The 15,295-nt window shown below is 39.8% G+C and overlaps 1 protein-coding gene across 1 annotated transcript in view; it reads right to left on the bottom strand.

Annotated features, from left to right (window-relative positions):
* Nucleotides 1-15,295, bottom strand: part of SYNE1 (spectrin repeat containing nuclear envelope protein 1) — a 429,497-nt gene that overhangs the window by 266,715 nt on the left and 147,487 nt on the right. Inside the window, 9 exon segments of the mRNA XM_042446890.1 lie at nucleotides 880-1,030; nucleotides 2,818-2,997; nucleotides 3,284-3,912; nucleotides 7,260-7,413; nucleotides 8,596-8,762; nucleotides 9,257-9,380; nucleotides 9,487-9,674; nucleotides 11,579-11,677; nucleotides 12,932-13,159. Coding sequence (XP_042302824.1) covers nucleotides 880-1,030; nucleotides 2,818-2,997; nucleotides 3,284-3,912; nucleotides 7,260-7,413; nucleotides 8,596-8,762; nucleotides 9,257-9,380; nucleotides 9,487-9,674; nucleotides 11,579-11,677; nucleotides 12,932-13,159 — 1,920 coding nt within the window.

The raw sequence follows: 15,295 nt of genomic DNA, 5'->3' as shown, positions 1-15,295 counted from the left end.
CCACCCTTATAATGAACAGGAATGTATTTCAACAGGAAAGACATTCTAAGGAGCTCAGTGTTCAGGACACTAGAATTTTTGTTGGAGATGTAGTTCTGGAAAAGGTAATGCTTTCACAGCACAGCCATCTGCTGCAGACTCTACCAGGGATGATGCACGAGAGTACCAGCCCTGCTTAGAAAATTGGTCAGCAAAGCATGATACCTTCCATATTGAAGAAGCTTGGGATTTTGATGCTCAACAGAACCCAACCAGTATAATTAGTACATTATGGTGAAGTACAGTATACAAGTTTAATTTTGGAGACAAGCATCCTTTGCTGCAAAAGCAAAATCACATCTCAGTTTCAGCATTTCTTTCTCTCTTTGTGTAATTCAGGAGTCAAGCAGACAAGCAGCTCTGAGCAGCCTTTAGTTGCTCCAGCACCAGTCAGACCCCAATCGGTACAGGACTGAGGCAACCTGACACCATAGTCTCAAAACCGGCCGCTGTCAAGGTCCTAAATGAGCCACCAGTAAGGAGCAGCTTTTCACCACTCCTTTTTTGGCCAGCTTTTCCTGGCTGTGCATGCTGTCCGTGTGGCTTCTGGCCGCTCTGGAGGCATGTCATCTGTCCACCCTGCTCCCAAAGCAGCCAGAAGCTGCACTTTACTACCCATCTGTTTCAAGCCACAATTTAAATAGCAGGAAATTGTAGCTGACTGCCAAAACAGAATTTTTAAAAGTATGTCTTCAAAAATAGAAATTTGGGAGCTGACTATGAACGCATTCAAAAATGATTAAACAAGTAAATGCTACTGTTAGAGTTTTACAATGAAAAATCCTTGGATACAGTGTGAGTTACAAATATTTTTAATAAGTAAACATAAAAACAAATTACCTTTGATAAAGCCCATTTAACATCTTCTTGGTCCTTTACTGTGGCCTTGGTTACTGCTACATTACTGGCAACCTCTATGACTTTTGTTACTGTGGATTTTAAGCTCTGATAGTTTCTCATCAGGTCAGTAAGGACAAAACACTGCTCCTGTCTGGGGGGAAAATGAGATGACCAATATGCCTGAGTATATGTTGAAGTCTGTTGTAAGAGGAAATAAGGTTTCATTATGCAGGATTCCTTGCTGCATTGTTCCCTTTCTGTATACTTCTCACAGCGATAGCTATGGGAATATTCATTTAATTGCCAATCTGAGACTAGAAAACAGAGGCAGTATTTAGGAATAATTATTAAAACATAATGTAATTAGCACATTATGGTAAATTATGGTACATTTTGTCATTCAGAAATTGCTCTATTTCAAGGTTCATGAGCAGCAACAGTGGCAGATTGTCATGACCAGCCAGGCTGAGGACTCGGAGGGAGATGATGAGTTGGTCCCTCAAGTGCAGGTGGAAGCTGAGGTGGAGCCAGGCCCCAGCTCTGCCCTGCCAGTCCCTAGTTTTGCTCTACCAGCTCCCCTCAGCAGAGAGACCAGGCCTGGGAGACATACAGGAGCAGGATGAGCCGGTACCTACCTTCAGCCAAAGAAGGACAGAAAAGGCATGCCTCCGGCATTCCCGGAAGTTATATGAGAAATGCTCACTAATCACCAAACAGCTGTGATAAGGAGCTGGCCTAATATAAACACCTGTGAGATGCCGAGCCTCTCCATCAGAGTCTATCTGTTTTTCTTGGTGAAAGCTTCTCTATCAGACTCCCTCGGACTTTGTTGCCAGACCCCTTGTTTTCTAGATCTCGGATTGACCTAGAACACTTGACCCTGGACTGGACTCACTGACCTGCTCTTCAGAACCCTGGACCTTGGACTGGCTTCTGGTTTTGCTCTATTGGACATTGGACTTGCACTGTGCTCCTATATCTGTTTCCTTGCTGCTGTAAAGCTTTGTTTTTGTTTGCCTGCTTCAGTGTTATCAGCTTCTCTGTTTGGCTGCTTTCTCGGCCACAGATAATGGTAGAGATGTAGTGATGTGCTCCAGATTTTATTCTAAAATTTAAAGGATCTGTCAAAAGTGCTGAACCCTATGCCCAAAAGAAGTCCATGACCTTGGATGGTCCTTTATAATGGGATTCACCATCCTACTGAAATGGCAGCCACCAGCAGCCATTGTTGAGGCCTGCAAATCTGCTTGCTACAACATGCTTGCCTTGAACATGTGGCCCTGCTATTATCCCCTTCTTTTGGTCCAGAAACTTATAAAGGATGGGAGGTGGCCATTGTAGGCTCCAGTATTCTAGTGGATGGAAATCACAAAAGCCAGAAAGGGTGAGCAAAGTATACCTCTAGTTTCACCACTTCATACTCTCCAAAGATAGGCCCTGGGCCAAAATCAAAACCTTGTTACAGTGATCCTTTGGTATCCAGTAGGGTTTGGTTTAGGACACACACATACATGGATACCAAAATCTATGGATGCTTAAGTTCCATTAAATACTATGGCATAGTGAAATGATGTCCCTCGTATAAAATAGCAACATCAAGGTTTCTTTTTAGAATCTGTACAGTGAGCCCCCGCCATATGTGTCCTTGTTATAGGGGGCTTCCAGCTTACACGGAAGCAGCCGGGAGAGTGAGAGAGTGGCGCGTGCATCTGTGGCGCATGCACATAGCTGCATGGCATGCACAAGACCCATTATATCTAACGGGACTCGAAAATATGCATTTTTTTGCTTTATGCGGGGGGTCCAGAACGGATCCCCTATGTAAGGCAAGGGCAGACTGTATTTCTTTTGAATTATTTTCAAGTTGTAGATGGCTGAATCCATGGATGAAGAGCCTATGGATATAAAAGGGCTGACTGTACTTTTATTTATACTTACCTTTCCTGGATTAGCTTCTTAGTATCTTCCCAAGCAGCTTCCAAATAATTAATCTCTTTGTCAATTGCTGGAGCAAGGCTTATATCTTTCTGAGCAATTTGTTTTGCTTTGCTCATCAACCATTTCAGTTCATGCTGATGTGAATTTAGTTCATCATCCAATTGATTAAAAATTCTTAATCTGTAAATAAACACATTCATGATTAACATGTTGTTAGCTTGTTTTCAGGATTGTTATTATTACAAAATAAAAATAAAACAGAAACATAATGCAATACCATGTGTATAGGAAACAGAGAAACTAGTCATGAGTACAGCGCAGGATAAAAGTGATGTTAAATATCATAATAGATATGGTTGGTATGTTTAGAAAACATTCTTCACAAATGGAATGAGTTAAGTACCCACAGCAAAGCCATTCTCACTAGCATTGATTTTTATGTTATTCAAGTGTAGTTTTCATTTACCTTTGCTGAACCTCCTGAAGGGTTGGTTCTTTCAGTCCTTCCTTGTCAGCCCTTTCTTCAAGGTCTTCAATGTTTTTTAAGAGGTGTTCTTTCCGCTCCTTGACAGATGCATGCAGAGCTCCAAGGGCTTCTGCTTCACTCTGTTTAGTTCCCAGCAAAGACTGGATTGACTCCAGTTCTATACAAACACTGTCAGCAATATTCCTGCAGGAAGTCCTTTGCTCAGAGCTTCCATGTTTCAGATGATACTGGGCTTTAGTAAGAGATGCATCCAAACTGCCTGCTGTAGTTTCTAGTTTGCTGACAGCTTGAATAGCATCACTCAACTCCTTCTCTAGCACTTCAGATTTAGATTTGTTAATGTTTCCAGTGGTTTCTACTGTCTGTCTCAAGTGCTGAAGCATATGCAATGCAGCAGAATGAAGTTCTACAAAGGCCTTGAGATGGGGAAGAACATCTTGCCGACGGATAATTACTTGACTGGCCTCTTGGTAGAGCTGGACACAGTCTTCAGCCTTATTCTGAAACATACTGTGATCTTCTGTCCGACTGAAAGAGCACAGTTTTTCAACATGACTCTTCAGACTCTGCAGTTCTTTGTACTTTCCTTCCACTTCCTTTTTGTGGTCCTAGGTAATTAAAAATAAGGAATATATGTATTTAAATCTGTTTTTCAAAATGAGCACAAACCTTGCTTAATATTGCCAAAAAAATGAGATCATTAAAATAATTTGCTTTCCCCATTCTCTCCTTCCAATTTCATATGTTTTAACTCTGCCACACAGAAACAAATCAGATACAGTATATGTGACACAGAATGGAGAGTAGCTCACTCTCTTTTAACACTCCTTATCCCCGATGGGATAAAGGTGCATTTATTTTTAAAACAGGTTTTATTGCATCCTGTTTACAGCCCAGATGCCAGCCAGGCTTATCCCATGCCTTTTCAAGAAGGGGAAAATCCCATTCTTGAAAAGCTGCAGAATTCATTTGCCCGGATGCATTTGCCCAGCCACAGGCAAATGCAATAAAACCCATTTAAAAAATAAATGTGCCTTTATCCCATCAGGGGTAAGGTGCATTAAAGGAGAGTGCTCTAATATCTAATATTCTGCTGGAGACCTTGGGAAACCTCTCTTAGGCTCCATTCACACTACAAAAATAACCTGGGTTTTTTGGTGTTCACACTTGCCCCGAATGCACTCAGTGTAATTTGGAGGGTCTACCAGGTTTTCCCCTCTGAGTTTTCTTGAAAGTTCCACATCGATCCACATCTTCGGTAGTGTGAGTACACTACGAAATCAATCTGGATTGCCTGGCCAACCCCCGCTCCAGCTCTGAGCAAAGGACTGAAACGTGGAAGCTCTGAGCAAAGGACTTCCTGCAGGAATATTGCTGACAGTGTTTGTATAGAATGGGGGGGGGGGGGAGGAAGAATAGTAGTACAGTACTGGGAAGGGCTCTCCAACTGGGATGGGCCAGGAGATGCTGGTAGTTGCCATGTCGAGGGGGGCTGCCCAGGCATGTGTGTATAACATAGAGAATTAAAATGCCTCAGAGAGATTTGTAAACCCAAAATGTAATGGGAACAATGATCCAGTATAGCATTAGCGTAGTGATCCGAATCTCCTTGAGACAAGAAAATTGACTGTGAATGTGACCTTAGTCTGCCTTACAGTGCATCAAAGCAGCAGAGCCCGAGGGAGAGGGGGGCAAAAAACCTTTCTTCAACAATCTTCCTACCACCACTGGACCTTATCACACGTGGGGGGGAGGGGGTTTGCAGCTCAGATCTGCAGTCACTTCTGCTCTAGCAATGCAAAGCGTGATGTTTTTCCCCACCAGATCCAGAGTCACTCCTGTCTAGCAATGCAAATTAAGGTTAAAACGTAATGTTTTACCAAACCTGGTTGCCTTTCTGTTGCCCTTCTGAATTGAGGGGGAAGCAAAGTCAGTTTAATTCCAAGCAAGTCACGTGATGCGGATTCAAGCAAAGCAGAGTGAGTGTACATTGTATTACCACACAGGAGGGTTCAACGATTCGAATCGGCCCCCCTTGCACATGTTCAGTGGGGCTCTGGATGCTGTCCTCCTTACCTGCCCCCTCCTTAGCTGTCATCCTTCATTGGGATGGAGCAGTCAGGGGGTGATGGGATAGGTGGCAGGTTGGCAGAGAGGGTGAGATTAGGATGCCGGAGCAGTCGGGGATGATGGGATGGATGGCAGGGGGTCACTGGGGCCAGGATTGGGATGCAGAAGGCAGGGGATGATGGGATAGGTTACTAGGGGTCACTGGGGCCAGGATCGGGATGCAGGAGAAGGCAGAAGATGATGGGATAGGTCGCTGGGGGTCACTGGAGCCAGGATCTAGATGCAGGAGAAGGCAGGGGATGATGGGATAGGTCGCTGGGGGTCACTGGAGCCAGGATCGGGATGCAGGAGAAGGCAGAGGATGATGGGGATGATGGGATGGGTGGCAGAGGGGGCGAGATGGGCTGAAGGAGGAGGGGGGGAATGACAGAGCAGGACACAAGAGGCCAAGTGGTTTTCCACACCAGACCAATTCGAAGTGAAATCGAAGTGAACTTGAATGCGAATTCTGTGAATTCCATTTTTTTCTGAATTCATCAAAATGAGGGGTCACTTTGGAATCACTGTGGAAGCACCACGGAAGGAGCGCCCATAGAAAGGAATCTCATCTGACAGATAACATATTCACATTCTGATGTGAATCCGCATTGTTGGAAGCGCAGTCACGTCAGAACTGACCTGCAAGAGCTCTAAAAATCTCCGTGTGATAAACCTCACTGTCATCCCTGATGCTGCTCCATAAAAGGGATGGGGAGCATAGGCTGCTAGAGCACTGCATTTTCATTCTCTAAATCCTTTAGATTCATTTGAAAAATGACACAATTTGTTTCTGATTTGGAACTGGGAAACATTCATTTTCCAGTGTGTCCAAGAATACCCAGGGTGTTCAGCCTTTCCTAATCTCAAGCGTAATATTTTCCTTTATGAGTGTAAATTTAATTTCTGTGAAGAATGGGAGGTGGAATCACTAAAATAGTGCAAGTATGTAGAGAGATCTTGTAGTACCTTTGAAACTAACTGAAAGAAAGAAGTTGGCAGGATGAGATTTTTTAGACTAAAGTCTACTTCCTCAGATCCATATGGTGGAGTGCAACTGTTTCTGAGTAAATCTGCTAGCTGTATCTTTTATAGTAAAAGAACCAATCCCATTAATAACTGAATTGACATCATTTACAAATCTCTCCATCTCACCAAATGGAACTGTGACAGGAGAAGAAAACAAAGGTCTTTGCACCATTACTTAGTGAAGGTTCATTGAGTAATTCAACAGGCAATTAATCCTCTGTTTCCCTGGTATCTCACTAATGACCCTGTGACACTTCTTGCTCAAGAAAAGAAGTAGAGAAATGGCTTGGTCCCAAGGTTCAGAGTGTCTTCCGATTCTAAGCCACATGAGAGATGATGTCACAAGACATAGACAACAGCACAGGCTGATGTCCTGTAGCCCTGCCCATTCCCTGGACTCAGTTACCCTACCTCATAAAGAGGCAGGTGCTTTGGTTCACCTCTCAGCAAGGAGAATGCTGCCCCCAATCTCAGACTGGCAATAAAATGGGATAAGTGCCTTATCCCAGTTGCATGCCCAATAAAGAATGCCCAATTACAGATCCTTCTGCTATTTTTGGTAATGTCCTGGAGACAGCAGCTGAATTTTCCCCTGCCCTTCTCATGCTCCCCATTGGGCATTCCAGTGGGATTGGGGAAGGGTACCACAAAATGGTGAGCGTGGAGGTTTGGAGGTGGAAGGAGATCTCCAGGATCCCTCATGGGCCAAATCCAGACTCTTTCTCTAGATCATGGAACAAATTTCAATGAGAAATTAGTTTATTAAAGTATTTGTTATTAAAATGCACGCCTTGCATTTTATGAAACATAAAAAAATTACCTTGTTGTGATATAAAGCAGGTTGTTGATCAGATGTATTTATCTCAGATGTACTATGGAGTTTACCAAGAAATTGTTTAATCCAGTCTGAAAAATTTTGGAGTAGCTCATCATATTGCTTGTGTTCACCAATCACAGACTGGAGGAAACTTATCCTAGAAGACATATATGCAATTGTTTTTACCTTGAGTCATCTTGTAAATAAATTTTAAAAACACCTTGCTTCCATCTTAATGAGACCAGTGTATTTGCCTTCACCCCAAGGGGGAGAGGGAGAACTACATCTAAAACAAGACTGTATTTCCTTCTAGACATGAGTAGAAACAGGCCTATATCATCAAAACGATAGTCACTGTAAACACTAACAGGAGGTGAAGTCCAGTGTGGTACTAGTATGCTGACTTTCTTTTGCTTTGCCTTACAGTCTCCCATTGGATTTAGTTCTGGAGTGTCTCTCAGCTTCCTAGTGCATGTTTTAAAACTCCACAAAATTCCATACAAACCTAACCAAAAGCAAGTATCACTGAGTTTCAGAACCCCAACACTTAGGTGCCCAAACCAGCATATTCTGTGAAAAATAAACTTTATTGTGCTCCACAACAACAGACTTGCAATAAAAAAAATCCTATAATGTGAATTAACATTTTATCAATACAAGATATAAAAAGAAAGCCTTTCTTGTCAAAGATGAGCAGATTTGTAAGTGTTTATTTGCACCCCATCCCAAACATTGTATGTTGCTCATGATATGTTTTTGCACAATCAAAATTTTAATTCAAAATCAAAACAGCAGGGAGAATTTTTTTGATTTTTTTTCATTCTTGTGTAGAAGAGTAAAATAAAGATTTGCATTACAATATTAATGATTAAATATATGTAAAATTATTATAGTGACTATTCACAAACAGTACTCTTGAAAAGTACTTAAGGAACAGACCAATGGAATACAGCCTGGCTAGAATAATGGGAGGCACTTCCCACTATTTCAGGGAGAAAATGTTCCCTCTCTGCTCAGCAAGTCTATAGACCATTTTGCTTAAAGCAAACATATTTTGAACTCCAAGGATAGTCCCAGGTTTTGCCAACTTAGCAGTTCAAAAGCATGTAAAAGTATAAGTAAATAAATATGTACCATTTCGGTAAGAAGTTAACCGCATTCTGCACAGTTATATTGGTCACATGACCCACACAGTCATCTTTGACAACGCTGGCTCCCTCGACTTAGTAACAAAGATGAGCACCATCCCCTACAGTCAGACACCTTTACATTTACTTTACTTCGGCATTTAGTGATCTATAGCTTCCTGTTAATTAAGTACTATTACTTAAACACATACCTTTTGCTAACCATCTGAGGTAGAATTTTCCATCTTCGATCTAGTTCCTCCAAGTCTTTTTTAAAATTTTTCACACTTTCATTAGGATTTGTTTTAATTAGCAACTCATTTAACTTCAACAGACTGGCATATAATGAAGCATGGGATGCAACATCAACTTGTAAATTCTGATGGGGACAAAGCAATATGTTAGGATAAAGAGCTATGACATACTAGCATTTTAACTTATGCTCAGAACCAAATGTATCAAAATAAAACTGAACTATTTTTACATTCTCCAAAAATCTTAGTATTTAAAATATTATAGAGACTAGATTTGATTCTGCAGTGTTTACAAAAGGGTGAAACAGACAGCCCCAATGGGGTGGCTTGGAGCCACCCCATTTAAGGCTGGATTGGGTCTGCAGCAACTGGATGTCATGGCCCCAAAACAGCCACTGGACTCAAGCTGTGTCACCAGGAGCCAGATTATCCTGTCTCCTTTTTGCTCCAGTCTAAAAAACCAGAATGTGGCCTTGGCGCAGTTTCAGGCCATGTTGGATACATGTATTGTATGAATGCCACACCTCCCATTGTTTTGGCCCATGTGTTTTGGGCCCATGAGATATGACAGACAGACAGATGACAGACAGACAATGAGTTGCCAACTCAAAAAACTTACTTGGATAACTTGAAGTTCACTTTCCAATTTTACTCTGTCAGCAGAAACATGTTGCTCTGTAGGTTTGGCTGAAGTTTCACATCTCTCTAACCAGGTTAAGAAGGTGGAAAGCTCCTTCTCCAGTCTAGTGGAACAAAGAAAGAAGACATAAATTGTCATCCAATAAAAGTAAAAGTTGGGAGGTATCTGCAAGTATTTTTCATGCTGAATTAAATGCCCATGGCTCTCACCTCTGCCATTGTGTTAGGTGAGTCTCCAGTGAGGCTTGTCTATCCTTAGCTTGCCTCATAACACTTTCATGTCTTTGCTGAAGCATTAAAACGTCCTGGATTGCTTTTTCTTTATTTGTGATCTTATGAGAACCAGAGGACAGAGATGCCAGTGTTTGGTTCATTTTTTCTACAGCTTGAGAGAGATCCTGTTTAATTTTATGGCAGAAAAACAAAACAAAACAAAACAGGAAACAATTACCATCACCAATTAAAGGCCATGGCTCTTTCATACTTCTGTGAAATACAGCACACAGATATCGTAAAACTGTTTTTGCTGTAAGAAATTAAGACAGCTGCCTTTTGGGAATATTTCAGCCCAGAATTGCATTTAACTTTCACCAGGTTAGATCTGCAAAATAAATACAGAAAAATGCCCTAAATAAATAAATAATAAATAAGCTTTATTCTTATACCCCGCCTTTCTGCTGCAGCAATCAAGGTGGCTTACATGACTAGAATATGTTGGAATAATACATACTTTCAATAAATAAATTGACACCCCCCCCCCTTTGAAACATGATTAAATACAATACAGTTTAAAATTAAACCTGTTCAAATGATACCTGGTCAGATTATTTCTCCATATAATCTTGTGCATTGTCCTACATGCTCAGGCCTTTCCTATCACCTGTAGCTCAATATTAACTGCACTGCTTTTTTACTGAGTGTGTGATCAAACATAGCAATTTCAGATGGCACACAAAGTTACCCAGAGTATGTCCTGTTTTTAGCCAAGTTATACCAGTGGACTACAGGATTTTTTTCAGTATTGAAATACCATTTGTCATGTCATACAGATGTGAGAAACAGGCTTACATGCTTAATCCAAGCTAATGTCTGGCATGTTGGAATTTTCCTTTAAGTCACATAGGGTCAAAACAGACGGCCCCTTTACGGCAGCTTCCTGGCAGTTTGGGGGCATGTCGTTTAGATGACACATGCCCCCAAACTGGCAGGAAGCCACTGTGCAGCTGCCTGCCCAACCACACCATGGACAGCTTTGCAGCACTCCAGCGACATGGCATTAATATGCAGCATGCAAAGCCACTGCAGTGGTGGAAAAGCCAGCTTTTTCTACTTCCTTTTGGGCTTGCAAAAAGCATGTGGTTGCCACGGCCCTGATCCAGCTTTCTCAAGGATGCCTTGAAGCTGGCCCTTCATGGCTGTCTGTTTCAGCCCATAGTGGAGGAAACATTCATACTTCCACATTGATGGCTTTTTGAGAAACACTTCTAAAAGCTATCTCATGATCAAAATTTTATAAAATTACTGTATATACTCATGTAGAAGTCTAGAAATTTTAGTAAAGAAATTAACCCAAAAAACCTGATTCAACTTCTCTATGGGTCAACTCTACTCTTATCAAAAAAGGAACCATTTCCTGGTGAAAGGCAAAAATATAATCTGTATTGGAAGCACTAACCACCCTCTACTCTTTCTCATCCATCCAGCCTTTCGTGTCACCACAAACAGTGATAACTGCTGGTGTTTTGTAAGTTCTTTGACATTGTTTTCCTTTGTTTCATCCTTTACATCCTTTGTTACATGCCCCTAATTCTTACACTTGACTTATTCACTGGTCGTATCAAAATTTATGATTTTGGCTCCAAAACCTGCCCTCAATTTATACATGAGGTTGACTTATAGTTGAGTATATATGGTAAGGAGTTTTGGGACCACAGCTCCCAGAATTTCTCAGCCCACATGCTCCTTGGCCATATTGGCTGAGGGATTCTGAAAATTTTAATTTAAATAATGGCTTTTCACTTTTCACATGTAGGGTTACAAGGCTGTAGTCTAGATGTTTTTTAACTCCCTCCCACACAACTCTTTTGGTGAGTCCTGTTACTCACCTTCTTCCTTTACTTGCTAAAGCAAATAGAACTTCTATTTAGTTCCACAGCAGGCAGACTGCTAAATATAGGAGTACAGTTTTCTAGCACAATTCTTCAGATGGGGATTTCTGGCTAGAACCCTATTCTGAATAATACAAATGTTTTTGATATGTTGTTTATGTAACCAAGTGTAAAACTTTTAAGAAAATATTTACCATAAGATCTTGCAGAACCTTGTAAGTCTCTGCTGATGAAGAGCATGAAGTGTCAAGCTCTGCTAGTTTGGCTTCATATTTGCACAGGTCTTGCTGGAACTAAATCAGTGAAACATATACACATTTACTTAATTGTACTTATTTGACTTTATTGGATTTACTGTACCTGAATGTAAAGCTGCATAAAACAGATTATCCTAACTGTCTTTAATACTGAACTAAAACCAGTATTTTAAAGATACGGGAAATTATCACATGGGGAATGGGATGTCATTGTTCCATCCCTGTCCTGTTCTTCCCGGGCGATAGTGGGAAGGAATTTCATATGACTTCGTGCTTATCCAGACATTGTCTCATCCAGAAAGCACAAGTGACAGTGATGGCACAAAAGCCTTTCAAATGACATCACGCTGATTCTGTCATTGTCCCGCCATTGAAGTGGCATTGCCCTGGCATTCTGCATTAACGGGAGTTTGCATTATTGCAGTGCCACTTCAATAACAGGATCATGACAGGAACAGCGCATACAATATGAAAGGCTTTCGTACAATCTCCCAAGGAAGGAATAAGGATATGAGAGAAATCCTGACCTTGTTCCATCTGAGTGTGATAATCTCCATTATGGCTGTATTTGTTGTGACAGGAAAATATTTCAGTGAGTGTCATTCTCACATTCTCACTTCTTATTACTTCCTCTAATAAAGAGCATTAGCATTAGTATTGTATCTGTACCCAACAAACTCTGGTTAATCTTAACTATGAAATAAATTAGGTTTAAAATATGGATTAGGAAGATGGTAAGATTTTAAAAACCAAAATTAAGGTTATATACACTTGAGTTTGGATAAAAAACTAAACTTCAGTTAATTAAAAATGAAACTAAATGCTTTATCATGAAGTTAGAACACAGTCAATAATGCTTCCTGTCACGTTGACCAATCCATCACTGTAATCATAATTACTTTCAGGGCAATTTCATTACAACTCCCTGTGCAAAAATTATTAAATTGTATCAAGGTACTGTATGAAATAACAAGAATCTTCATGATGATGATGATAAATGTGGAGATGTAAATCTTTTTATTCTCAAATGCAACAATGAAAGATACCAAGAGTTTTGTGTGTTTTTTTTCATGATGTTTCACATTTCAGGACTTTTCTGTAACCATTTCATGAAGCTTTTTCTCTCACTGAAACCACAACTCTGACAAAGAAGTATTTCATGGAGTAACATATTTGTAAAACTTTCTCCAAAGGGACACTTTTGCTGAGGGTGGGAATTTTAAAAAATATATTCTTTACACCTCTAGATCTATGTTTAACTGACATTAGAAAGACTTTACATTTGCCTACCGTTCTGAGGTTTTTCTCAAATTTTTGCTGAACTGAGGCCTTTCCTGTGATTGCTCCCTCCCGATGTTGTGCACGATCTTGAAGTTCTTCCCAATACCTTCTGATCTGTGTCAGCTTGGCTTTAATATGTGCTGATTCTCCAGATGTTAGATACTGTGAAAATGACTGAGCATCTTCTTCTAGTTTTGGAATTTCATTGTCCTTGGCATCTATTTCTTTAATCATAACCTAAAATGTAAATAATTTTGCCCATAAAGAACCTATATTGCACCATGTATTAACTTCCTTCCTCTTAATCAGTCTTTTTTCTATAAAGTGCATAGATTTTGTTCTTGGAATCATTGTACACATTACATGGAAGTAATCTTAATTCTGAAGAGCCATCATAAACAGATAGTGAATAATTCAGACATGGAGTGGCTATGCAGATCAGAATATCTCCCTCTACAAATGCTAATATTATACACATATCACAGCACTGAATTATTATTAATTATTTTAACTGATTATATAGCTTAAAATATGTTCTTAATGAAGAAATAATTGAATTTTACTTTTTTCTCCCTTATCTAAAATGTTTTGTGAGGGAAAGAAATGAGAAAACCTTCAAGTTAATTTTTAAATCAATGTTATTCATGTTTTAGTAATATGCACACATGACAAATAACCAGTTTGAGGTTCCTCTTTGCAGCATACATTTGGAATCAAATCACATTCTAATTGCCTATTGTTGCTTATTAGAACCAATATTGCTCTGAGAATTTATTTATTTATTTATGGCATTTATATCCTGCCCTTCAGCCCTAAAAGCACTCAGAGAGGCTTACAGTTATTATCATTTTTAATTAGACAGTTCCCTGCCCTCAGGTTTACAATCTAAAAAAGTTAGAATTAGTGCTGTCCTCATTCTGTATGGGAACATTAAACCCCTACACTATTAGTTAGTTTGGGGATCGAAATACTATTTCCTCCCTGTATCAATTCTGTCTTTTTGGTTTTCATGCATAATATCACAATACTTATACTATGCAAAAAATCACTTGTAAATATATGAAGACATATATCTCTTCACCATGTATGAAAACATTAAAACCTGGTTCTACAGATATCTTATACTACATTTGGCAAGAAGACCAACATTACCTGCAGGTCAGACTTTAGTCACTGGGTTACTCGGTCTTGTAAATAAGTAAAATGTACAAAATTCTCCAAAGTTACCTTTTAACAAGCTTCTTCCTCTAAAATATACTGGAGCAATGAAATTAATCCTCTCTCATTTGTAGGTTCCATATATTTTAAAGAGAAAAAATGTAACACGTGTGTCTTTCAGAACTGATACAGGGCACCCTTCCCTTATGTGGGAGATCCGTTCTGGTCCCCCCCCCAGGTAAAAAAATTCTGCAGATGCTCAAGCCCCATTTAAAACAATGGGGCTCATACACGCAGCGTGGCATGGCGTGTGCACCATGGGCACACACACCATTGCCTTTTATGGCAACCAGCTTTCAGCATAAGCTGAAAGCCGCATATGATGCGGGCACACTGTCTTGTATGTTTTAAACATATATTTGTATAATCTATAATCAAGAACAAATATCTAAAGAAAAGTTACCCTGTCACTCAATAGGAAGAGCAAAGGTAAAGAGGTTCTTGTCTGTGTGGGGACATATGCTTTAATATAATCTAATATAATCATCTTCTGTACTTTTCAGAAATTATCTTGGCCCAGAGCTAGAAGACAGATTGCTTTGTTTTTGGAGTTGAGGCCGGTGTGGGGGTTATTTTTGTTTTTCTGTAGAAACTAGTAACTTTAAGGTAATTAATGTTGATGCAATAGATGCAATAAAGTGGTCTGTGTGTCTATGTGTGCACATGTATGATGGAATTCTCTTTTCAATCTCTAATCAAACTGTACCGTCTTGGTGCACATGTATTTGTGCAAGGCAAAATGCACAGACAGACAGACACACATATTTCCTTCACAATTTTTCTTCTTCTTCACTGTACACTGGAAAATTTGCCCCTCCCAGTATGTTGCCTAATGCTGGTAGGGCTGGAGAAGGCCAATCAATTTCATTTGTTGCCTTCTAGTTGTTTCTTCATACATAAACTTATATTTACCTCAAGTTCAAATACTTTTTAACAGTTGGGAGATCAAGTAGAAATACTTAACTGTGCAAAAATCCTTCATTTTTTTTTTTTTTTGTATTATACAGTATTTTAACCTTTAACCTATAATGTCAACTATCTTGGTTCCTATTTTGTTTTGTTTTGTTTTATTCGTGTTACTTATTTAATTAACCTATCTGCCTTCTCAAATGTGTAATCAATACAACAATGTACTGCATACACACACAAAAGGAC

The sequence above is a fragment of the Sceloporus undulatus genome, chromosome 1 (genome assembly GCF_019175285.1).
Source record: "Sceloporus undulatus isolate JIND9_A2432 ecotype Alabama chromosome 1, SceUnd_v1.1, whole genome shotgun sequence".
In the NCBI taxonomy this organism is placed as follows: Eukaryota; Metazoa; Chordata; class Lepidosauria; order Squamata; family Phrynosomatidae; genus Sceloporus; species Sceloporus undulatus.
Note: the sequence above shows the minus strand (reverse complement) of the source record. Positions and strands in the feature narration are given on the sequence as shown.